General features: G+C 40.1%; 1 protein-coding gene, 1 long non-coding RNA gene and 1 pseudogene across 2 annotated transcripts; 1 reads left to right on the forward strand and 2 right to left on the reverse strand.

Moving 5' to 3' along the window:
* Nucleotides 1–833: 833 nt before the first annotated feature.
* On the reverse strand, nt 834–5,625 carry LOC148727852 (uncharacterized; annotated as a pseudogene).
* Nucleotides 3,963–16,079, reverse strand: LOC148727853 (uncharacterized). The gene is given in 3 exon segments (XM_088762784.1): nt 3,963–12,452; nt 13,099–13,950; nt 15,879–16,079. Coding segments are annotated over 2 exon segments (7,371 nt in total). The 5' UTR covers nt 13,898–13,950; nt 15,879–16,079; the 3' UTR covers nt 3,963–5,880.
* A 672-nt stretch (nt 16,080–16,751) lies between these two features.
* Nucleotides 16,752–25,061, forward strand: LOC148727854 (uncharacterized). The gene is made up of 4 exons (XR_016002363.1): nt 16,752–17,330; nt 21,478–21,592; nt 22,291–22,342; nt 23,824–25,061. It is a non-coding gene; the product is annotated as an uncharacterized LOC148727854 (long non-coding RNA).
* The last annotated feature ends 114 nt before the right edge of the window (nt 25,062–25,175 follow it).

The raw sequence follows: 25,175 nt of genomic DNA on the forward strand, positions 1-25,175 counted from the left end.
TTTTACTTTCACTTTTTTGTCATCAGTGAGGGTAATTGTCATTGACACAGAGTCAAGGACAAAACCTAAAAATATGATTAGCTGAGCTGGTGTGACAGATGATTTTTGCCCATTAATCACAAACCCCAAACTTGAAAGTAATCTCTGCGTATCAGAGATATTAAGCAGGCATTCATTGGCATCTCTACCCTGGAGGTACGAATCATCTATGTACCCCACATTCAGGTGACCTTTCTGTCTTAAGGTAGAGTACACTGGTTTCATCAACTTAGTAAAACACCTTGGTGCAGATGAAGACCCATTTGGCATACATGTGTATTGGTAGAGAAAACCCTTCCAGTAAAATCTCAGATACTTGCAATGTTCCTTAGCAATGGGAACTAAGTAGTAGGCATCTTTTAAATCGATCGATGCCATGAAACAGTTTGGAGTCATGAGTCGCACAGCAGACCACAGAGTATCGATTTTGAAATGGTGTTTCTCTATGTACTTGTTAAGCCCCTTCAAATTTAAAATCATGCGGTATTGACCACTTTTCTTTTTTCTGACAAATATAATGGAAATGTATTCATCTGGAGTGTGTACAGCAGGCTCAGTGACACCTAATTCAAGCAGGTGAGCAATTTCTGAGGTAATTATTCCTTCCTCTTTAGAGTCAAACTGGATTTCAGGCCTTAGCCTTAGTTGAGTTGAATTTGCAATCTCTAGGTGGCAGTGCTCTACTTTATCCAATATATCTTAGTCTGCTGTGATAGTCATCCATGTTGAAAGAAAATGCCTCAGCCTACCCGCAAATTCATTTGTTTTTAGACTAACCTGTATAGGGTTTGAGCTTAGTCGTTCTTCTTCTTCCCCTCCTGCTTCCTTCTGAAGTGGAGGGGTCTTCTGGAAGTTTAAATTCTTGAACTGCTTATTGTTGGAATTGTGAGGGCGACCATATTTCTTTCCGCGCCAGCCATGATGTTGCTGGCTACTTTTTGAGTGATGAGAGCTGCCGTCCTTGGTGAGCTTTGAACTCAGCCTGTTTGTGTCTGAGATGTCTTTAACAGCCTTTGGGAAATCATCTCCAAACAATTCAGCCGTCACTGGATTTGATGGGCTGCAAAGGTGTCTATAATTTGTATTGAGTTGTGGTCTCATCAACTCTCTCCGTCGATAGTTTAACTCCTGGTTAGCATTTGCCAACATTAGCAGCCCATCCATTAGGGCACTAACAGTATCTTTCTGAGTTTCTGAGTTGCCCATCAACTTGTTTACCTCTGATACGACTACTATTATTCCATTAATCAGGCTTTTCTGAACCTTTTGGAATTTTAAGTCAGTTGACCGAACTTACTCATCTAAATTGTTCCAGACACCCTGATTGACCTTTGTCTCCGACAGGGTGGCGCAATTTTCGGGAGTTTCGTGTTGTTTCTTTAACTCCATTATTTTGTCTTCGTTACCTTTCTCCCTCATAATCTTATCCACAAGTGATGCAAGTTCCCCGTCGATAGCGGGACCGACATGTTCGGTGAGCTGTATTGTTTTTGTCAGCTTAGTAATGAGAGGATTTCTGTTCTTTCCTTGTTCGTTTAGTCTCTTTTTCTTGGCGGGTGGCTCTTCCCCGACCAGTGATTCAACATCGTCCTTAGACACACTCGAATCACAATCATCGACCGAGTCTTCGTCATCATTGCCGCCTGAACGTGATGCAATCAGAATGTTCAAGTAATTGAAACCCGCGTTCATTGAATCCCTTAGGCCTGCGGTCAGCGGTCAGCATGGCGCGAAGTCGAGCTTGCCCTTGCTCCCGACTATTTTTGATTTTTCTAGCGCTTACGTTATCGTATGTGAGTGAAAATACGCTGAAAGGCTTTTGGAATGGTCCAAAACACACCCGGTCAAAATCTGTAGGCGACACAGGAGGAATTCCATCACTGAATAAGTATGCCTGCCTTTGGAAGCATGTCCGCCATCTTGGATCCTTCCCTCGTGGTAAAGGATACTTTGCTTCAAGAGTCAACTACCACTCAAATTCGAACTGCAGTTTTCACCTAATTCGTCTGATTGTTAGTGGTGATATCAGTGTTAATCCAGGACCCGAAAAGTGCGCTGTTTGCTTCAAAACTGTTGCTCGAAACCATCGACCGTTGAGCTGTGACTACTGTGACTCATGGTGCCACATGAAGTGTGGTGATGTTACTCCAAAGCAGTACAGAGAATTCCAACAGATGGATGACTTTAGCTGGATCTTTCCACTCTGCTTATCATCAGTTCTTCCATTCTCAAATACAACATTGAACTCTACGATTAATACCTCTATTGATTCCTTCCTGGACTCTATGGACGAACCTCAAGTGGATGAAATAGCCAATTACAAGACGAACATTCTGTCTCATTATAAGTACAACATGTCTATCGCCCACGTAAACATTAATAGCATCTGGAACAAGATTAGTGAAGTTAAATTATTACTAAATGAAGGCCTATTTCACATCCTTGCCATCTCGGAAACCAAGCTAGACTCTACATATAATAACTCTCTCCTGCAACACCCACAATATAGGATGCTGAGGCGGGATCGGAAAAAGGGAGGTGGTGGCCTGCTGGTATACATCAAGAACAGTGTGTCTGCATACAGGAGATCAAAACTGGAACCATCAGATATGGAGTCTATTTGTATCGATGTAAATGGCCATAACAACTCAAGATTCATTGTCCTAGTCTGTTACAGGTCTTTAACTATAAACCAGCCAAGTGATTTTCTTCTATCATTATATTCTACAGCTGAAACTTTGTTATCCAGAGAAGCTCTGAAATCATCAGTCATTTTAATGAGAACAGTCGCACATGAGTGACCCTTCAAAAAGCCTGATAGACTATCACTTAGTATCAACTTTGCCATTTCATACATTTGGTCATGCAAAACTCTTTCAAAGATTTTAGAGAAGCATGTTAACACAGACACTAGACGATAGTTCGCCTTATCGGTAGGACTATCCTTCTTGTAAAGGGAACTCGCATTGCTGCGTTTCCACAAACTTTGCCAAGCGTGGATGGTTATGCAGTGACTTATAAGGTTGGTAAGTAGTACTTTCAATGCCTCAGAGGAAACAGTAATAACCCTTGGTTATTTTATCCGGACCAGTGGCCTTTTTAGGATTCAGAGAATCTATCAGTTTCTTTACGTAGCCCGCTTCAACTTGGTGGAAGGAAAATTGCAGTTGATTACATCTGTGACTAATTTCATTGACACTAAGGTGATTAACAGGAGCATGTTCGGATAAGATAGGAATATGAGCAGCAGCACCCTCTATAAAATGTTTGTTGAAGATATTAGCTATTTCCACGTTGTCTGTAATCAAGCGACCTTCCTCCAAGAGTTATATTTGTTGTTGTTGAGTACTTTTGGAAGGTAACAAAGGCTTGAATTTTTTCCAAAATTCACCAGGGTGGGTACATTCAGCAGAAGCCTGGATAAAATAAGACCTCATAGAATTACGTTTTAAGGTAGTAACAAGGTTTCTCTGCTTCTTATATTGATTCCAGTTGTCATCAGTTGCATTTCTCTTAAATTTCCTGAAAAGTATATTACGCCTGGAGATTGTAGAAGAGATTTCGGGAGTAATCCAGGGCAGTTGATCGCCTCTGATGTATTTCTTTTTGGAAGGCAAGTGCTGATCAACAACGGTAATAAACAGACGATGCCAGTGCTCATAAATATCATCAGTTTCATCATATATGTAGGCTGAATCCCCGGGGATCTTGCCAAGATCCGCTACATAACAATCTTTATCGAATCCCTTCATACTCCGGTATTAATGACTTTTGGTGGAGGTCGAGCAATTTTCTGCTTACGAATAGTGTAGATCAAGTCATGGTCATTGAGGCCTACTTTCATTGTTCCACTTAAAGCAAAACGTTCCGGGTTACTAGTAAGGATGAGATCAATCAGTGACATAGAGCAGTTAGTTGTGCGATTAGGTTCAGTAATTGTATTTGTCATACAGAAACGGTTACAAAACTATATTGCCATTGCAGTGGACTTATCAAAGGCCTTTGACTCAATCTCTCACAGCCTACTTATTTCCAAGATGAAAGCTTATGGCTTTACCGAAAGCGCAGTGAACCTTATTCGTTCTTATCTGCATGAAAGGTTGCAACGAGTTAAGATTGGTAATAACTACTCAGATTGGAAAATAATCCAACATGGTGTTCCTCAAGGATCAATATTGGGACCTCTACTATTCAACCTATTCATTAATGATCTCACTTATTTTGTCAAAGATGCTAAACTAAGGCTTTAAGCTGATGATACGACACTGTATCTGTCACACTCTACTCAATATGCATTAGAGTTAAGATCTCAGAGAAAGTTCAATGTGCTGCAGTCATGGTTCAAGCTAATTACTTAAATATAATCAAATCTAAAACTAAAGTATTGCCTTTGGATGATAATCTGCCATGTTATGAATTGTTTGCTGACCGTACTAGGCCTCCCTTGAATGTGGTACACGATATGAAGTTATTAGGTCTAACTATTGACAGCTCCTTATCTTTTAAAGCCCACATTAAATCCGTGTGTAATAAGGTTAATGCCAAAGTTAGTGCTCTAAGGAGAGTTCGTAAATTCATACCTTCAGAAGTGATGGTCAATATTTACAAGGCATTTATATTGCCACACTTAGAGTACTGTGCTCCAGTCTTAGTTGGGTTATCATCTGGCCTATCTAACAAACTGGAGCTCACTAATCAGTACGCCATTAGAACTCTTTTAAAGATGGCTAAATCAAACTCATATAGTACCTTACTTGACCATGTGGGACTGAAGACCCTGGAGCATCGCAGATATTCTCATGCTCTCTGCCTTTTTTATAAATGCTTATATAAGATGGGGCCGAATAATATTAGGGAGATGTTTTTATTTCGTAATAATAAATATGACCTCAGAGGCTTCTGTAAGCTTGATCGGCCTACTTATTCTAGCAGATTCATGCATAGGTCATATCAATACGTCACTACAAGATTATGGAATAATCTACCTGACTATGCAAGAAGAGCTCCTTCTCTTAATATTTTTAAATAAATGCTGGACGAGGTCAACTTGACCACCAGTGTGGAGTGTGAATGCAACTTTTGTACATAGTTTATTTTATCCCTAGCTTGTTCCCTCTCAGTCTTATGGATTCCTATTTATTTCCTATATATGCATCATCTTTCCCATATGATTTTATAGTTCCTTTTTATTACTATTATTATCATCATTGTCTAGCTTGTTATATATATTATTTTAACCTAGCACGTTCACGTTAAAACGAGTTATACTCAATTGTGAAATGGGGATAAATAAATTGCTACTACTACTACTACTACTACTACTACTACTACTACTACTACTTCAAATGAACCCTTAAGGGCTTCGGCAATAACGGAACCAAGAGCTGCCGCGCTTAGGGTAACACCAGAACTTCCTTCGTTTGCCAAGTTCATGGGTGCTTGAGCAGTTGAAGGCCTTTTCCCTCCTTTTTGTGAGGCTAGTTTTCCAGCTAATTCACGCCCTTCATCAGTGCTAAGGTCCTCCTTAGAGGATTTTTCCTTACCCCTGACCTCTTTAGGAGGGGTTAAAGATGGATTGTCAGCCATTTACAGCAGAAGATGCGGCGTCTTTTCCCTCAGCTCTAAAAGCGCAGTTGCACTGTCGAAGGCGTAAGCTTGCACTGAGTTGGCGCAAGCGCTTGCTATCTCATGTGATCTTACAGCACGATAACGAGGTAGAATACTATTGTGACGGATGAGAAAAAATATAAATTTGTAAGTAGTCATAGTTTCGTAATATAAGTATTATTTTTTGTTAATTGTTAAGCAATTTTAGTGTTTTAAGTAACGTTAACCCTTCTTTTAGTAGTTTATATGTATTTGACTTTGGATAATTATATATATGATCATAACAATGAAACAAAAACAAAGAAAAATAAGAAAAATGCGTCTAACGTTGAGTGCGAGGGTGAAGCAAAGTCTTCCAACTGATAATGTGTTACTCTGAGTGGCACGAACGTCAAGTGCATGCTTTGTTGACTGAACCGCTGAAGAAAAGTTCCCAAGCAGTTTAAAAAACAGTTTAATACAAATGTAAAGTGCATGCTGTTGTGACTTAAGCGCTGAAGCAAAGTCGCCCAAACTGTGCTGTGTTACTCCGAGTGATTGGTAACTCCTAGCTGTGTCTGCGTGTTCCTTTCCAAAGAGTTTAATACGAATGTCGAGTGCATGCTGTTTGGACTGAAGCGCTGAAGCAAAGTCACCTAGGTCGTGCTGTGTTACTCCGACTGACTCATAACTCCTGGCTGTGTCTGCGTGTTCTTCTCCAAACAGTTTAATACGGATGTCGAGTGCATGCTGTTTGGACTGAAGCGCTGAAAGAAACTCGCCCTGGTCGTGCTGTGTGACTCCAAGTGACTCGTAACTCCTGGCTGTGTCTGCGTGTTCTTCTCCAAACAGTTTAATACGGATGTCGAGTGCATGCTGTTTGGACTGAAGCGCTGAAGCAAACTCCCCCCGCTTGTGCTGTGTTACTCCGAGTAACTCGTAACTCCTGGCTGTGTCTGCGTGTTCTTCTCCAAACAGTTTAATACGGATGTCGAGTGCATGCTGTTTGGACTGAAGTGCTGAAGCAAACTCACCCTGCTCGTGCTGTATTACTCCGAGTGACTCGTAACTCCTGGCTGTGTCTGCGTGTTCTTCTCCAAACAGTTTACGACGGACGTCGAGTGCATGTTCTTCAGAATGGTGTGCAGAATGAAAGTCACCCATCTTGTACTGTGTTACTCCAAGTAACTCGTAACTCCTGCCTGTGTGTTCGTGTTCTTCTCCAAACAGTTTAATACGGATGTCGAGTGCATGCTGTTTGGACTGAAGCGCTGAAGGAAAGTCACCCTGGGCGTGCTGTGTGACTCCGAGTAACTCGTAACTCCTGGCTGTCTCTGCGTGTTCTTCTCCAAACAGTTTAATACGGATGTTGAGTGCATGCTGTTTGGACTGAATCGCTGAAAGAAATTCGCCCTGGTCGTGCTGTGTGACTCCAAGTGACTCGTAACTCCTGGCTGTGTCTGCGTGTTCTTCTCCAAACAGTTTACGACGGACGTCGAGTGCATGTTCTTCAGAATGGTGTGCAGAATGAAAGTCACCCATCTTGTACTGTGTTACTCCAAGTAACTCGTAACTCCTGCCTGTGTGTTCGTGTTCTTCTCCAAACAGTTTAATACGGATGTCGAGTGCATGCTGTTGGGACTGAAGCGCTGAAGGAAAGTCACCCTGGGCGTGCTGTGTGACTCCGAGTAACTCGTAACTCCTGGCTGTCTCTGCGTGTTCTTCTCCAAACAGTTTAATACGGATGTTGAGTGCATGCTGTTTGGACTGAATCGCTGAAAGAAATTCGCCCTGGTCGTGCTGTGTGACTCCAAGTGACTCGTAACTCCTGGCTGTGTCTGCGTGTTCTTCTCCAAACAGTTTAATACGGATGTCGAGTGCATGTTCTGCAGAATGGTGTGCAGAATGAAAGTCACCCATCTTGTACTGTGTTCTTCCGAGTAACTCGTAGCTCCTGGCTGTGTCTTCGTGTTCTTGTCCAAACATTTTAATACGGATGTCGAGTGCATGCTGTTGGGACTGAACCGCTGAAGGAAGGTCGCCTTGGTCGTGCTGTGTGACTCCGAGTGACTCGTAACTCCTGGCTGTGTCTGCGTGTTCTTCTCCAAACAGTTTAATACGGATGTCGAGTGCATGTTCTGCAGAATGGTGTGCAGAATGGAAGTCACCAATCTTGTACTGTGTTACTCCAAGTAACTCGTAACTCCTGGCTGTGTCTGCGTGTTCTTCTCCAAACAGTTTAATACGGATGTTCAGTGCTTGGTGTTTGGACTGAAGCGCTGAAAGAAACTCGCCCTGCTCGTGCTGTATTACTCCGAGTAACTCGTAACTCCTGGCTGTGTCTGCGTGTTCTTCTCCAAACAGTTTACGACGGACGTCGAGTGCATGTTCTTCAGAATGGTGTGCAGAATGAAAGTCACCCATCTTGTACTGTGTTCTTCCGAGTAACTCGTAGCTCCTGGCTGTGTGTACGTGTTCTTCTCCAAACAGTTTAATACGGATGTCGAGTGCATGCTGTTGGGACTGAACCGCTGAAGGAAAGTCGCCCTGGTCATGCTGTGTGACTCCGAGTGACTCGTAACTCCTGGCTGTGTCTGCGTGTTCTTCTCCAAACAGTTTAATACGGATGTTGAGTGCTTGGTGTTTGGACTGAAGCGCTGAAAGAAACTCGCCCTGCTCGTGCTGTATTACTCCGAGTAACTCGTAACTCCTGGCTGTGTCTGCGTGTTCTTCTCCAAACAGTTTACGACGGACGTCGAGTGCATGTTCTTCAGAATGGTGTGCAGAATGAAAGTCACCCATCTTGTACTGTGTTCTTCCGAGTAACTCGTAGCTCCTGGCTGTGTGTACGTGTTCTTCTCCAAACAGTTTAATACGGATGTCGAGTGCATGCTGTTGGGACTGAACCGCTGAAGGAAAGTCGCCCTGGTCATGCTGTGTGACTCCGAGTGACTCGTAACTCCTGGCTGTGTCTGCGTGTTCTTCTCCAAACAGTTTAATACGGATGTTGAGTGCTTGGTGTTTGGACTGAAGCGCTGAAAGAAACTCGCCCTGCTCGTGCTGTGTGACTCCGAGTGACTCGTAACTCCTGGCTGTGTCTGCGTGTTCTTCACCAAAAAGTTTAATACGGATGTCGAGTGCATGCTGTTTGGACTGAAGCGCTGAAGCAAACTCCCCCCGCTCGTGCTGTGTGACTCCAAGTGACTCGTAACTCCTGGCTGTGTCTGCGTGTTGTTCTCCAAACAGTTTACGACGGACGTCGAGTGCATGTTCTTCAGAATGGTGTGCAGAATGAAAGTCACCCATCTTGTGCTGTGTTTCTCCGAGTAACTCGTAACTCCTGGCTGTGTCTGCGTGTTCTTCTCCAAACACTTTAATACGGATGTCGAGTGCATGCTGTTTGGACTGAAGCGCTGAAGCAAACTCACCCTGCTCGTGCTGTATTACTCCGAGTGACTCGTAACTCCTGGCTGTGTCTGCGTGTTCTTCTCCAAACAGTTTACGACGGACGTCGAGTGCATGTTCTTCAGAATGGTGTGCAGAATGAAAGTCACCCATCTCGTACTGCGTTACTCCGAGCAACTCGTAACTCCTGGCTGTGTCTGCGTGTTCTTCTCCATACAGTTTAATACGGATGTCGAGTGCATGCTGTTTGGACTGAAGGGCTGAAGCAAACTCGCCTTGCTTGTGCTGTGTTACTCCGAGTGACTCGTAACTCCTGGCTGTGTCTGCGTGTTCTTCTCCAAACAGTTTAATACGGATGTCGAGTGCATGCTGTTTGGACAGAAGCGCTAAAGGAAAGTCCCCCTGGTCATGCTGTGTGACTCCGAGTGACTCGTAACTCCTGGCTGTGTCTGCGTGTTCTTCTCCAAACAATTTAATACGGATGTAGAGTGCATGCTGTTGGGACTGAAGCGCTGAAGGAAAGTCGCCCTGCTCGTGCTGTGTGACTCCGAGTGACTGGTAACTCCTGGCTGTGTCTGCGTGTTCTTCTCCAAACAGTTTAATACGGATGTCGAGTGCAAGCTGTGTGGACTGAAGCGCTGAAGCAAACTCGCGCTGCTCGTGCTGTATTACTCCGAGTAACTCGTAACTCCTGGCTGTGTCTGCGTGTTCTTCTCCAAACAGTTTACGACGGACGTCGAGTGCATGTTCTTCAGAATGGTGTGCAGAATGAAAGTCACCCATCTTGTACTGCGTTACTCCGAGTAACTCCTAACTCCTGGCTGTGTTTGCGTGTTCTTCTCCAAACAGTTTAATACGGATGTGGAGTGCATGCTGTTTGGACTGAAGCGCTGAAGGAAAGTCGCCCTGGTCATGCTGTGTGACTCCGAGTGACTCGTAACTCCTGGCTGTGTCTGCGTGTTCTTCTCCAAACAATTTGATACGGATGTAGAGTGCATGCTGTTTGGACTGAAGGGCTGAAGCAAACTCGCCCTGCGTGTGCTGTGTTACTCCGAGTGACTCGTAACTCCTGGCTGTGTCTGCGTGTTCTTCTCCAAACAGTTTACGACGGACGTCGAGTGCATGTTTTTCAGAATGGTGTGCAGAATGAAAGTCACCCATCTCGTACTGCGTTACTCCGAGTAACTCGTAACTCCTGGCTGTGTTTGCGTGTTCTTCTCCAAACAGTTTAATACGGATGTCGAGTGCATGCTGTTTGGACTGAAGCGCTGAAGGAAAGTCGCCCTGCTCGTGCTGTGTGACTCCGAGTAACTCGTAACTCCTGGCTGTGTCTGCGTGTTCTTCTCCAAACAGTTCAACTCTGATACTAAGAGCATGTTGTCTCGACTTAAGTGCTGAAGCAAGGTCGCCCAAATTGTGTTGTGTTGATCCGAGGGTATCGTAACTGTGAGCCGTGCTTGCGTGTGCCTTCCCAAATGACGTTAGACAGAGCGGTTTATGTATTTCTTCTGCCATTTGAATAACAGTATTCCTTATTAATCGCTTGGTACAGTCATCGAATAAATGCTTGGTTGCATTACTTACAATACAGATAATTTCTAGTCTGAGTGGTTGAGTAATAAGACTAACTGGCTTTCGTTCTTGAATTTCTCCATCGACAAAGTTGAATTCTTTTTTTTCCATTGGTGGAATGATAAGAAGACTTCTGTCTCCCACTGCTCTACATTCTTCCAACGCCTTGTTATAAAACTGTGGAGCAATTGAAAAGTGGTTTTTAAAGCGGTGATAAATCGTAAGAACTTGTATTGCCGTTACTCTAAGAACTCTCTGGTCCGCGTTGCTAGACATTAACGAAAGAGCATTTTCTAAGTTTCGAACTCCATCCTCTGTTTTCCCAGAAGCCACTTGACAGATTCCTCTATAACACAAGAGTTTTCCTCTATGTCCCACTGAGAAGGATGAACATGACATTTGCTCCTCGGCGTCGGAAAGCAGCTTCATCGTTTTTCCTTTTGTGCCCCAACACACCTCACCAAACGCCAGGGAAACCAGAAGCTGGTTGTAAAAAACGCTTTTTCTAAGCTTTTTCGCTTGATTGATTGCTGATTCATAAAGCTCGTCGACGACGTTTCCCTCGCACCAGAACAGGGAATCTAGAAATATCTCTGCTTCTATTAAAACACCAAAAACAGCGTCACATGTCTTAGGATCCGAACAACTTTCGGTTAGACTCTGAATAATATTTTGCTTCTCTTCATAGAATTCAACAAATGCTGCCTTTGAATGTCCTGTCAAAAACTGTGCGTTCAACTTCTCAAAAAGAGAAACGTAAAATGCAGAAAAGCGCACTTTTGAATTCAGCACTGTTTCTTTCATTTCGTCTTCTCCTCTTTCTCTAACAAAGGACTGAAGCAGTTTATGCATCGAAAATGAATCAGGTTTGGAACCAGAGTCAAGAAGTGATTTCCTTTGAAGCCTTTGTAAGATTTTTTTTGCCTCGAGCTTTGTTTTAACTCCCATAACGGCTGCGGCAACCGAGATGTTAAAATCTTCAGATAGAATGCTCAAAGAAACCACAGCCTCTTTGTCTTGTACTGAAAGTCTTAGAAAGGATGATTCAAATAGAAATTTTAATCTCAGATTACTAGGATAGTCTGGATTGTCTAACAGATCGACAATGTTTCTTTCTACAGATTCCTTCCACTCCTCAAGAAAGTGACTTGCTTGAGTGCTATCTTCAGAAATGGTGGAGCACAACAGCTTAATGGCCAGAGGCACATGCTCGCAGATTTTTGCAATTTTTCCACAATCAGATGCGGAAATAGCATTTGGAAGTAACTCAGTCACCAACACTTGAGAGAAGGACTCATATAATGGCCCTATTCTCACTGCTTGGTGGTCTTTAAAGTGCACATTCATAAATTCAAGCGACTCCCTTGTGGTAATAACAAAAGTTGCCTTCTTGGATCGACTGAGAATGTCTCTAAGAAATTGTATGAAATCTTCTTTCACGTTTGGCGCTCCGCTTTCGAGTAATTCGTCAGCATTGTCAAGAATCACCGCAAACTTGTCTGGAATCTTGGCCAGAACTTGAAAAAGCTCTTCGTCCATTGGTAGCCGCTGGGGTATTTCATCTTCTGTAGAAGCTCTCCTGAAAAAGTTAAACAGCTTTGATATCAAATCAGAGGTTGAGTTTAGCCCTCGTAAGGAGATGAAGTAGACGGACAATTCTTTATCCTGGAGTTTATGTCCCACAGCAGTTGCCACAGAAGTTTTTCCGAAACCAGGCGAGCCCCATATCGACACGATTCGGGTGGATGTGGAAGCCACGTGACCGACGATGTCTTCACATTCTCTTTGGCGGCCAGTGAAGTGTGGAACCATCGGAGGAAGACATGATGGCGGAAGCAATGCCTTTGAATCTTTCAAATGGCAAAGAACAGTGACAATCATGGTAAGTAATCTGTTATGATATTAAAAAAGTTTAAATCAAATGATAATGTGGGAAAAACGCAATTAAACCTTAAATTGTCAACATGATTCATCAAATGTCGTGGGGCTTTTTGAAAGTTGCTCAGGAACTGAGCCGTCTGCCTCTGACGCAAAAAAGTGAGCCTCGCATACCATTTTTATCTCTCAGCAATCTGTTTCAAACAATTAAAATGTATGCAATACTCTCGGGTCAACAAAAGGTTGGTTTCCGCAACTTTCAAGCGCAAAAGAATAATTCTTTTACTTCATGTAATTTCCTTCATTTGAGATAAAAATCGTAGACATATCTTTGATCTTCAAAATTCTGTGTACTAATTTAGAAGTTAGCATGCACTTTTAAAACTCAGTAAAGTGAATTTCACGAAGCCTAGTGGGTCAATTTTGGTCCATTCTTCTCGAATTTAGGGCCCTTCAAAGCGAGGTCGCGTTAAAATTTTCTGCTTTATTAGTTATGAATAATAAATGATGACTACGCATTCTGCCCTATTTTAGCTGTGAAGATAGAAATCAAGTCGATTCTTCAACAAACCCTTTAAAAAAATGTAACGTAGCTACAGAAGTGTATTAAGATTGTACCTTTCTGGGTTGTATTATTTTGTTCTTTCAATTCATCCATCTTCTTCTCCAATAAAGCAAGGTCTTCCTTACTTACTCCACCTTCAACTTTTTCCTTTATTACATTTGTCAACGCCTTTAATTCGTCAATACTTGAACCCTCGCTTTCGAGAAATTTGATTCGCTCTCGAAGCTCTTCATTGATACCGTGCTCCAGATTGCGAACTGCTGTTGTGGGAAAGTCGGACTCTGTCAAACTACCGATGACATCAATTGGGTCAGTTTTGATACCAAGAGCTTTGAATGCTTCTTTAGCCAGCTGCATGTATCGGTCAAATGTTGGTTTATCAATCTCCGACTTTTCTGCGTGACAAAGTGAATTTCTTAACAGTCGAAGCTGATCAATCGCGAGTGTAAACGTCTCGGCTTGGTTTGCACTTGGACTCACCACAGATACATGAAACTTTCCATGAGGTATTTTAAGGTGCCTCAAGTACAACTCACCAAGGGTCCTCTTAAGGCCTGTGCTGTCCAGCATAGCGAAGGACTTCGCATATATGGTGGTCTGAAAAAGGGCTGTACAGTCCCATTCTTCATAGGAGAGGTGTGTAGGAACTTTGGACTTGCCACCCTCTTCGGCGAGAAACAAGTTCCTTACTGCTGTGGAGTCATCCCACAATTGATATCCGGGCCGATGCCCAAAAGTGTTGTCCCACATGGACTTGAACGTTTGACGCAAAGCGTTCGCGAACTCATTCAACACGATGGAGGCAAACTTGAAATAATTCAGCTGCTTGTCACTAAAGGGCTGCAGTGACATGTTTGGCTCTGACTTTTGAGATCGCAGCAGTTGGATACAATTTCTTTAACAACCTGAACAGAGATATTTTGAGGGGTGATTTATTCATTGTAACATGTCAAATACACTTAACACACCTCATTACAAAAACGCTAACAACTGAAAAGCACGAACCATGAGCGATCAAACTAAACGGAAGTTGCGTGACATGACACTTACTCATTCGCACTTATTAAAAATTGAGAGAGGGTAGGACGTTGCGACATGAAAACGATAAAAACTAGGATTTGACGTTTGAGAGTAGAGTGTACCCCACAAGTTCGGTACAGAACCTAGCAGACTCATGAATATGCAAGTACATGCTGATAACCACAAAGAAGTGTCGATCAATTGGAAGTTTGAACATCCCCCTCCCATCAGGAAACCTCCTGACATTTGAACTTTTAAGAGTTGGTTCGTTCAAATTCCAGCCCCCCCTGGGCCAAAACTGTGTTTAAATGCCGGAGCGGATCCAGGATTTAGTCAAGGGGGGTTCGGAGGGGGGTTCGGAGAATTGTCCCCCTCCTGAGGGGTCTGAGATTTTCAAAATTAGGTCTTTGGAAACATGATTTCCAGCTTCCTGAGGGAAAATTAGGGGGTTCGACCGAACCACCCAAACCACCCCTGGATCCCCCCCCAGAAATGCCTCACTCAAGTGCTGGTTCTGATGGTCACACTTTTTGTAAAAGTCAGATCAGTAACCACGACTTACTACTCATTGACCACCATTTAGAAAAAAAGAAAAAACAAAAGAAAAGAAAAAAAAAAGAAGAAAAAATTGACACTACCGATTCATAGTCTCCATCCATGGAAGCTTCGAATTTCCCTCCCCCGGGCACAGACGGATGGGGGATTATTGAAGCTTCTAATTGATTGATGTAATAGTTGGTGAATATAAAAACGTTGGGTTCATCCTTTCAAAATTTACTTTATGGGTGTCACTTTAATATCAAGAGAGTGATGTATCCTACTTATGACACAGTAACCCAGCTACAACAGGAGAAGGTCATCATTCAATTTTGGTGCGGATGAGGTGGTGCACGAGCGGAGCGTGATGAAGCGCGACTTTTCACTAAGCCTTTTTAAACAAAATCACTATCGTTGACCAGTGACCCAAGACGAAAATCGAACTGCTTTCTATTTGACTGTTTTAAACTGCTTTGTGTGCGGTGACAGTGAAAAAAAGGACAAAAAAAGTAAAAATAGATAAAAGAAACGACAGAAGTAAAGTTTCCTACAAAATCATAGAGTTTTTAAACAATGATCTCCTTGTTCACGCTTAATGATTCAATTGCACATTAATGAAAATAAAAAAACTCCTCGCAACACGCAAATTTACATAAATTAACTTTAAACCGCCAACATTCAGAAATGAAAGTCGTCTGAGTTGACATCAGATTGAAGACATACACCTTACACTTTCTTCTCTTAGCTTATAACCCTGTATTCTCCCTCATCCTCTTTTTAGATTTATTCCAGGCTATTATTAAAACTCTCGTGTTGCACCCTACGTCGACCGGAATTCAAGAAATCGAAAGTGATGACGCAGTAACAAACAACAAATTATTGGAAGCTGAAGACTTTGGAAAAATCCCGTAATGTGCATTTCGCAGTCTCAGGGTCTGAGTCAGTCTCACCCATTCTTGGGACCCCTTCACTCGAGTTTAACTTAGACTTCGATAGATATTTCGATAACTACGCGAAAAGCTTCCGCAATGATTGAAGATTTTAATTTATCACAGACCTCCATCGATATGGTGTTCTCATTTCTGTTGTGACTGTTTTTAAAAGCACGTAACATATCTCAGGTGGTAGCGACTAACAAAGGTTGTCGGAAAACGACAGGATGCAGCGATATTTCTTGTCATGTCATGAAAGATGCCGTTTGTACAGCAAACCTCTATCATCGATGTGTTAGTTAGTCTTGCTGGGTAAGTATATTGCAAAAATGTTATCAACCTACCTTGAAATTCAAGTTCAGTAAATTTTCAAAAGTCTTGACAGCGCACGATGAGGCTGATTACCGTTATGAATCATGCACAAATCCAATGATTAGAACTTGAAATTAATTCTTAAACGGCCATCAGTGTTAGAAACGCAACTCAAATTAACTTATGCATCGAAGCAGTCAAACTATTGTTTTTGGAAACAAATATGGCGTGATGGTCATAGGTCAGATGCGTTTGAGCTTGCAATGCAAGGGAAATTTCCCTTCGATTCTAAACTATTTCAAAAATTATGTGTTATTACACAATTCCCGATCTCAAGTGAAACTCTCGTGTTGCACAGTACGTCGTAATCCAAGAAATTGGAAGCGATGACGCATAACCAATACAACAAATTCTTGGGAGTTTAAGACTTTGGGAAAATCTCGTAATGTGCTTTTCTTAGTTTTACCCATTCTTTCTGAAAGTTTGAAAGATATTTCAGTAACCACGTGAAAAATTTAAAAAATTTATTCTTTCCGTAATGAGTGATTGTCATGATATATTTTTAAAATATTTCTTCTCCCTTTTTCCGTTGTGACTTTGGATTCGAACACAAAATTTATCTCACACCACGAAGGAACATCGATCAGAAAACAGCAAGATGTACCGATCATGTTTCTTTTTATGTTAAGAAAGATGCTGTTTGGGTAACAAACATTTATCGCAGACCTTCATCGATATGGCGGTTAGTCTTGTTAAGTAGATGGAAAACTGCTATTTACCTATCTTGAAATTCAAGCTAAAATGTCAGAAGTCTTGCCGGTGCACAAAGAGGCTGACTACTGTGAATTAAATATATATACACGAAATCTGCGATTACTGCTCGAATTCATCTTAAACTTGATCTCAGTGTTAGGAAAGCGACGCAAGTTACGCACCGACTAAAGAAACATCCATAATCTATTGTTCTTGTGGCGTGATGGTCATTGATCGGATACATGCACCCCTGAAAGGGAAACTCCGCTAATGAATTCCCCTGATAAATTTCCGACGCCACAGTAGGTGATGTGATACTTTGAAATATGACTTTGATAATAAACAAACAAAAATTCTTTTTGAAGCCTTTTAAATGATGCACCATTATGATCATAAAATCTTCAAATAGCACTTATTTTTCCGACCTGCTTTCGGCTGCTTTCGGCTCCTTTTCGGCTACGAGAAGCTGCGAACCCATGAAATTCTGAAAGAGACTGGTAACTAATATGATGAGAATGCCTGTCGATAACTACATAACCTTGAGTTTTCCTCTTGTAGTAGACTGATGTTTATTCTGCTATCCCATCCGGATACTCGATTTTTTAAACCTAAAATATTGACTTAGATTAAGCGTTAAGTGCTTCAGATGAACTAAGGGAAGGGTACGTAAGGCCAAGAAAGAAGAGGTTAACAGATGCAATCAGGGGAGGCCTGGAGTGAGTTCGTCTCAGGTATTTGTTTCATATTGTTTTGTGAAGTTCGCTGTTTACAATATTTTTCCAACGATACACAGTTCTGGCAACGCGAATGAAACAACTTTCAAGACCTCGCTTCAGAGCTAAATCACCTTCTCTCAATTGAACCCCCCACAACTTTGTTTTAGATGCTACGAAACAGAGTATTAATTGGTAATTTGGTTTTATCAAGCAAGTTGATAATGTAAAGTGGCCACATAAAGAGTTTAAAAGCTGAAGTTTCGAGCGTTAGCCCTTCGTCAGAGCGGAGAGTATTAATAGGCACCATAACCAAACTGTTGTGTCAGCAGTGCTTTAGCTATTTCTGATTTGCATTTAAGGAACTGCATGTTTTGCAAGCAGACTGTTCTGTCACGCGTAACTCGTTGCGTTACACGTTTTCACGAATTGTTTTGTTAAACATTGTGGGATAGCAGAAGGCATGCTGTCAAAAAATAGAAAACTGTAATTTTGTAGGTGCTCCAGTGAAGACGCTTTCTCGTTTCACCTTAAACCTTTCTTTCAAAAACTGGCAAGACTATGACATATCACGGTAAACATAATGAAGTAACCTGCAGTGCTACCAGATATACTCCAGATAAAAGCCCTGATACAAACCCTTAGGAAAGTTTTCTATGGCTTTTTATGAGACCACAGGAGATACTAACAGCACACACATTTCCCAGCCTTTTAATTTCACAAGGATAGCTTGTGAGATGTGCAGAATCTTTAAAAGTTTGTGAGAAAATTAGATTAAGATGTTTAAGACAAATTAGGAGCTTTTTCACCATCCCAAAGACTTATTAATTAGTTTTAAAGACATCTGAAAAAGATACTTTTTGCACAGTGCAAAAAGTAACTTATATTAGTTAAAGTTGATGAGGTTTGAAATATTTTGTAATGCCAACAACAAAATGTTCTGCTGTCACATTAGCAAGATAAGTACCACATGGACGTATATTTTAAAATAAACTACAAAAATATCATTGATTATAAGTTTGTTTCCAGCTGTTAGTACCACAGTCACCATATTCACTGTGTCAGATGACCTGACTCCCCGATTCTTGTATACATTGTATGCACATGATTATTTTTTTAACTGCTACAGGTTACAAAATAATCACCCTTACCTTATATTTACTGATCGATCCACACATGATGAGTTTGATGATATACATTCCATCTGTATCATCTATATATAGCTAGACTAGCAGACCTTAAATTATGGATTAAGGATTGGTTACTCATATTTTGGAAGATATACATGTACTCAACTAATTGTCTTTCTATCATCACATTAATCTTACCTAATTGTAACATCTTGTTCTTCCTTTTAAATTCTTTCTATACCAGTCAAACTTTCCTTGTCTTTCATCTACTTCACTAGCTCTCATCGAGAGAGTGCACTCAAGCCACTGCAGTGCCACCACATGCACAATATTGGCATCATATTGAATCCTTTGAAGTAAATCTTCATGACTTGTTAATTTCCAATAATTTGACCAAACATCAAGCATCATTTAATGTTAAAATTTAATAGTACTGACATAAAAAAAGGCCAAGTTGGACACATTTTACTAAATATCATGATGGATGTACATGAAATTGGCTTAGTTTACAGAAAATACTATCAGTTACATTTGCAATTGCTCTAAAAGCTACCTCTGTATGTACTCCTTCTGTAGCTCTATTGAAACACACCACTTATAACAAATAGTTCTTTTATAAGCTACCTGGAGACATAATGATAAAGCCAGTATATATATTAATGAATAAAGGCTGATAGTTTCTAAAAAAACTGTTTGGGGCTGCGTCGGTGGGGGTGACAAAAAAATTTGGATATATTAGCAAAGTTGAAATGAGAAATTGGCCACCGTAACGATTACAAAAGCTGACGTTTCGAGCATTTTGTACTGTGGTATTAGATACATATGATGCACGATCCTCGCAGTAGATAGTGCTATTTAAGCAATAGCGAAAATCAGACCTGAAAAAAATCAGGCCTGTATGGCCTGATTTTTATTACGAATCAACTTAACGGCCTGCTCCCAGTTGGCTTGTTAGCTCAATTGGTAGAGCGCTGCACTAGTATCGCAGAGGTCAGTGGTTCGAATCCCGTCCAGGCCTGATTTTTTTCAGGTCTGATTTTCGCTATTGCTTAAATAGGGCTATCCACTGCGAGGATCGTGCATCATATGTATCTAATACCGCAGTACAAAATATATGAACTTCATATATTTCATTGTATCTCATTTATCACTTTCACGGGTTTATTACGAATCAACTTAACGGCCTGCTCCCAGTTGGCTAATGTCAGCTCAATTGGTTGAGCGCTGCACTAGTATCGCAGAGGTCAGTGGTTCGAATCCCGTAGAGGCCTGATTTTTTTCAGGTCTGATTTTCACTATTGCATCTACTGCGAGGATCGTGCATCTTATGTATCTAATACCGCAGTACAAAATATATGAACTTCATATATTTCATTGTATCTCATTTATCACTTTCACGGGTTTATTACGAATCAACTTAATGGCCTGCACCCAGTTGGCTTGTTAGCTCAATTGGTTGAGCGCTGCACTAGTATCGCAGAGGTCAGTGGTTCGAATCCCATACAGGCCTGATTTTTTTAAGGTCTGATTTTCGCTGTTGCTTAAATAGCGCTATCTACTGCGAGGATCGTGCATCATATGTATTTTTTGTCTTATTTTGATATTTTTATATAATCATAGGGAAAAAATCATGGAAAAACTTGTGGTTTACAGGATGTAAAAGTTCTTTGGATTTTCATTTAATTTTACCGTATACACCCCATTAAATCCCTTTATGAGCAAAGTAAGATTTAATGATAACCACAGAAATTATTGCACGCTCATGCATTGCCTAATTTTGATTGTCTGTAAGCAGACAGCTGACAAGTAAACTTATAATTTATGTGACATATAAATGAGCAAGAGCAGACAATTTGACAATTTGTTGTCATGTATATAAGAACGATCCTTCGCAGTAAAGCACTATTTGAGCAATAGTGGAAATCAGACCTGAAAAAAGTTTCAGGCCTGTACGGGATTCGAACCACTGACCTCTGCGATACTAGTGCAGCGCTCTACCAATTGAGCTAACAAGCCAACTGGGAGCAGGCCATCAAATTAATTCGATATAAACCCGTAGATGATAAATCGAACAACAACAAACATATGAAACATATGAGTGAACTGCGGTTCACCGCAGTTACCTCAGTTCACTCATATGTTTCACTGGTACCGCAGTTCACTCATATGTTTCATATGTTTGTTGTTGTTCAATTTGTTGTCATAAAAAACAAAATTGTCAGTTTTCAATGTGTCCTGTTATTGACAATTGTCAAAATAGTCTGCAAATCCACAAGGCAAGTGGATCCCCAGCTTCTTTGACAATGTTATATATGATGAAATTCACAAGACAGACACATGAAAACCAATTTCAATTTGTCAAAAAACAACGTATCAAAGAAAAACAAATAATTTCAAGATTGGGCCCACCAATTGAGCCTGCGGATTTCAATGTGTATCACTTGGCAATGTCCGCACAAATGAGACGATTGGCCTGGTTAATCAAAGAATTGCAAGATTTAACCAAATCCTGCAATTTCTTAAATTGTTCTGGATAGCCAAATCTACAATTTGGCAACTCACATGTTTTTTCACAGGTTTTTTAAGCATGTTTTCAGTGAAATTTCTTCAGAGGTTATTTCACAGGTTTTAAAAGCGGAATTTCTTCATATTTTGCTCACATGTTTTTTCACAGTTCTTAAAATTCACAGGTTTTTTTCACAGGTTCTAAATGTTGTGATTTTTCACCAAAATTTAGCCCTTGCAAATTTCACAGGTTTTTTTCACAGGGTGTTTCTGTGTCAGATGATATTTCACACGTTGTTCACGGGTTTTTCACAGGTTCTCATCCAATAGTGATACATGAAATACTGTTTTGTAGCACAAGTTAATGGTGTCTAGTCTGGATTGGTGTTGAAAAATGCTCCTGAACATAGTTTAACTCCAAGTCTTGGTGGCACAGTTGTGTTGATCCATAGAAGTCCCTCTCTAAAGATCAGATTTAAACCAGAGCACCATCCGTGAATACTGAACATTGTTTCATTTCCCATTTATAGCTGATATACATCCACAGAACATCTGTTTGTTGGCACCATTCTTGATGGTGTGATTTTCTTGACCAAACAGGGAGATTTAATCTACTTATATGGGAACCTCAAAGATCTGAATCAGGTAAAAGTTGCTATATTTGGCCTGTATACTTAAAATGCTTTATTCTCCTATTACCATAGAGCTATTATTCTCCTTGTGGATGACAATTTGTTTTTTTCTTAGTCAATCCTGAGAAATTTGTATTGTATCAAAGCAATATCCCCTACAAACTAGTTGATAATTTTCATAGTTCTCACTGCTTCTCTGTATGAGTCTTTAACCCTTTGACTTCTAATAGAAATTAGCATCTAATTTCTCCTCACAATATTAGCCCTGAATCAAACATTAATGTTAGGAGAATAAAGATAATGATCACCAAGAAAGAACCTCTTGATTGGTAAACAAATTCTCCTTGTCAGCACTTTAAGAAATGTGAAGAGAACAGTAGAGAGAATTTGCATACCGGTATCGAGGTGTAAAGTGTTATTGCAATAGGATTTTAATTCTGTTTATCTTTGGAAGTGAAAGGTTTGTCGACATTTGTTTTAAGTTGCCTCTTGATAATAAATATCAACATTTGATGGTGAACCTAACCCTTTCAATCCCAAGATCTCATGAGGAATTCCCCTTGCTGTCTGTCGAACAATTCTTATGATCTTAGTTCTGAGAATTTGGTATTGGATCAACTAATAATTCCCTTAATTAAGTAATATTTTTCTTTATTCCCATCACTTGTCAGCTTGATATTGTTTTGATGTGGGTCTTCTTGATTTTTGCAGAAGTACTATACCCAGTTTCTTGTTATCTTTACCATAACAGCTGAAGAACAAGGTAGGTTCTGTTTGTCTAATTTGAAGAAAATTAGGTTGCTTACAGGAAATTTCTCAGATTCAAATTATAAGATTTAGTGGAATAGTGAAATGTATGGGATCTCAGGGAAATAGGGAGCTAAAATGGTTGGGAGAGAAATGGGAGGGGTGTTGGAGGGGTGTGGGAGGGGTGTGGAATAGACATGAGAAGAGTGTAAGATGAGAGATTCTAGGGCGGGAAGTAGGAGAAACTTTTTTGTTTATCATTAATCTGCAAAGCTTCCCACTTAAGGGCTAGAGATAAGTGAGGGATTATAAGGCAATTTATGTCCAGGTGGTCCACTTTCATAGGGAATGTTTTGTAAATAATTGTAATCAGCCAAACTGGAATTTTAGATTACAGTTCCAAAGGGATGATGGGAGTCATAAACACCAGCAGGGAGGGGTACAGCTGTATTTATATTTTTACAGAATCCTCAAAACATAATTACATTGACTGTAGAGCAATGTCTTAAATTCTTTGAACAGAAATAAAGGGTTTTCTAGGATCCTCAATCCTTCTTTCATTTTCCCACAAACTCTGCTGCTTGCCAAAAGGGATTTATTCTGCAAACTGCAAATGGTGATCAAGAGATTAAATAAATTATCTACAGAAAGAATTTTTGTAGGTAATGTAAATTTTCTCTGCTGAGTTGAGAGGGAAGAAAATTTGTCAACATACACTTTGTATTGGCCACGGTTTTTTTTTTTTTTTTACCCATTCCCTGTGTCCACAATAGTTACTCTATTAAAATCTTGGTATTCATAACAAAAACTTCATAAGAAAAGATGTCAACAAAGGTCTTTTAACTCCCAAGATTGCACAAGCAATTCTCCTTACTGTCTGCCATACAATTCTTATGATGTTAGTTTGGAGAATTTGATATTGGATCAACTAATAACCCACTAATTAATTTTTTTCTTTATTGTTCTCATCACTTGTCAGTGAGATATTGTATTTCTATTCTGAGGATCAAATCTATCTTCTACACTCATGGGAGTTCATAAAAAAAGTATTTAAAAATTCAGATCTCTGTTTATCAAATAATGTGAACTTCTTATTAATATGCTTGACCTGGCCCTTCTATTGCTTAACTGCAATCCACAATAGTTCACATCTTCATAACCCACAGACTCACCATATTTGGGGTTTTACACAGGCATAGACATAGCGGAAGATATTTGTGGCATACTTTTATAACCAGCTTGGTGAGCTCTAAGCTTCCCAGACTGTGTTTGGGATTTCAATAAAATTACAATTTTACACTAACTCTACCATTTGCAGGCCATTATACCATTATTGTTTGCAAATTTTCAGATAGTCAACTTGAAATCATGTTCATAAAATTAATACAATATAACAATACCCCCCAAATGTTTTTTTTTTTTGGTGTGATTTGTTTTCCACTGATTTACCCGAGTACTCATGTTATTGATAAATGTTTTTCTGTTCTGTTACTTCAGTGTATATGCAATGTCACATCATAACAGATCTGGAACCATAGTGTGCAATTTCTCCCTATGGTATCTTGATAGCTACATACTCATTTCCTTGCACAAGTGTGAAGGCGATACAAATAGTGGAGAGCACTTGTGAACAGCTGAGAAGATGAAACAAGGTCTGGGTAATATCATGTCACCTTAATTTGTGCATTTGGTCTTCAGAGTGAACAAGCAAGAAATATCGGTGGAACCTGAATCTGGGACAGAGAAGCAACTCTTTACTGAAATCAATTTTAGAGTTTAATTCATTTTCATCATCATTACTTTCATTATCATCAATGTCGTCTTCACTGTCCTCATCATCATCATTATTATCATCATCATCATTATCAGACTGTGAGCGCACTCTTTATGTGACAGAAAGTCAAGTTTATAATTAACGCAACAGATGTTTTTCAGTCAATCCCGCCATTTGCAGTCACTTATGACTGTTGCAAAACATCAGTTAAATTCTGTAAAAATAAATATTGGAGGCCTTTGAAAATGAGGTTTTAATAGAAATCACTACTCAAATTCAAAGGTGTCTGAATTACTTTAAAAAGCATTTTGCTGGTTGAAAGCTCTTACCATTAAAAACTGATAAATTAATAATAATTTCACTGGAATACAAAGTATACACACTCCACCTACCTACGGTATCAAGTTGGTCAAATAATGATAAGCTGAAGAGGCCTCAAATAATTCATTTTCATCTCTTGAGCAGGATGACCAATGAACAGCCCTACATGTACCTCAAGTGTGGCCATGTGCATGGTCTTCATTCATTGAATTCACCTGAGAGAAATCTTGCAGACAAAAGAACTTGTCCAGTTTGTTTACAGTTAGTAAAACCTAGCATAACTAGCCTTTAAAATGACTCTAAGAAGAGATAAAGAAGAAACTTTTCCTACAAAGGAATTTTAGATTTAATAGAATTCTGATGAAATTTTCTACAAGGATTCTGAAGGGTAAATTTATACATTTTAATGCAGTTAATCCTTTACTCCTGTGAGTGACTAAGACAGAATTTCTCATTACAATGTCAAAACAGTATCAAGTAGACAAGTGATTATAAGAATAAAAAAACAATATCATATAGGGGGGTTATTACTTGATTCAACACCATTTTCTCCAAACTATCATTACAAGAATTGTATGGCAGACAGTCGGGAGAATCAATTATGAGATCTTGGAAATGAATGGGTTAATTTTCAGAATTATAGTGGTCTCTTTTGGTCAGTGTAGGCTCATGTGGAACATCCATCACAGCTATATTGTGGTGGATCTCAGTGATTAAGAGCAGTCTTGTGGCAATCATCTTTCACTCCTGAGTG

The sequence above is a fragment of the Stylophora pistillata genome, chromosome 6 (genome assembly GCF_964205215.1).
Source record: "Stylophora pistillata chromosome 6, jaStyPist1.2, whole genome shotgun sequence".
Classification (NCBI taxonomy): Eukaryota; Metazoa; Cnidaria; class Anthozoa; order Scleractinia; family Pocilloporidae; genus Stylophora; species Stylophora pistillata.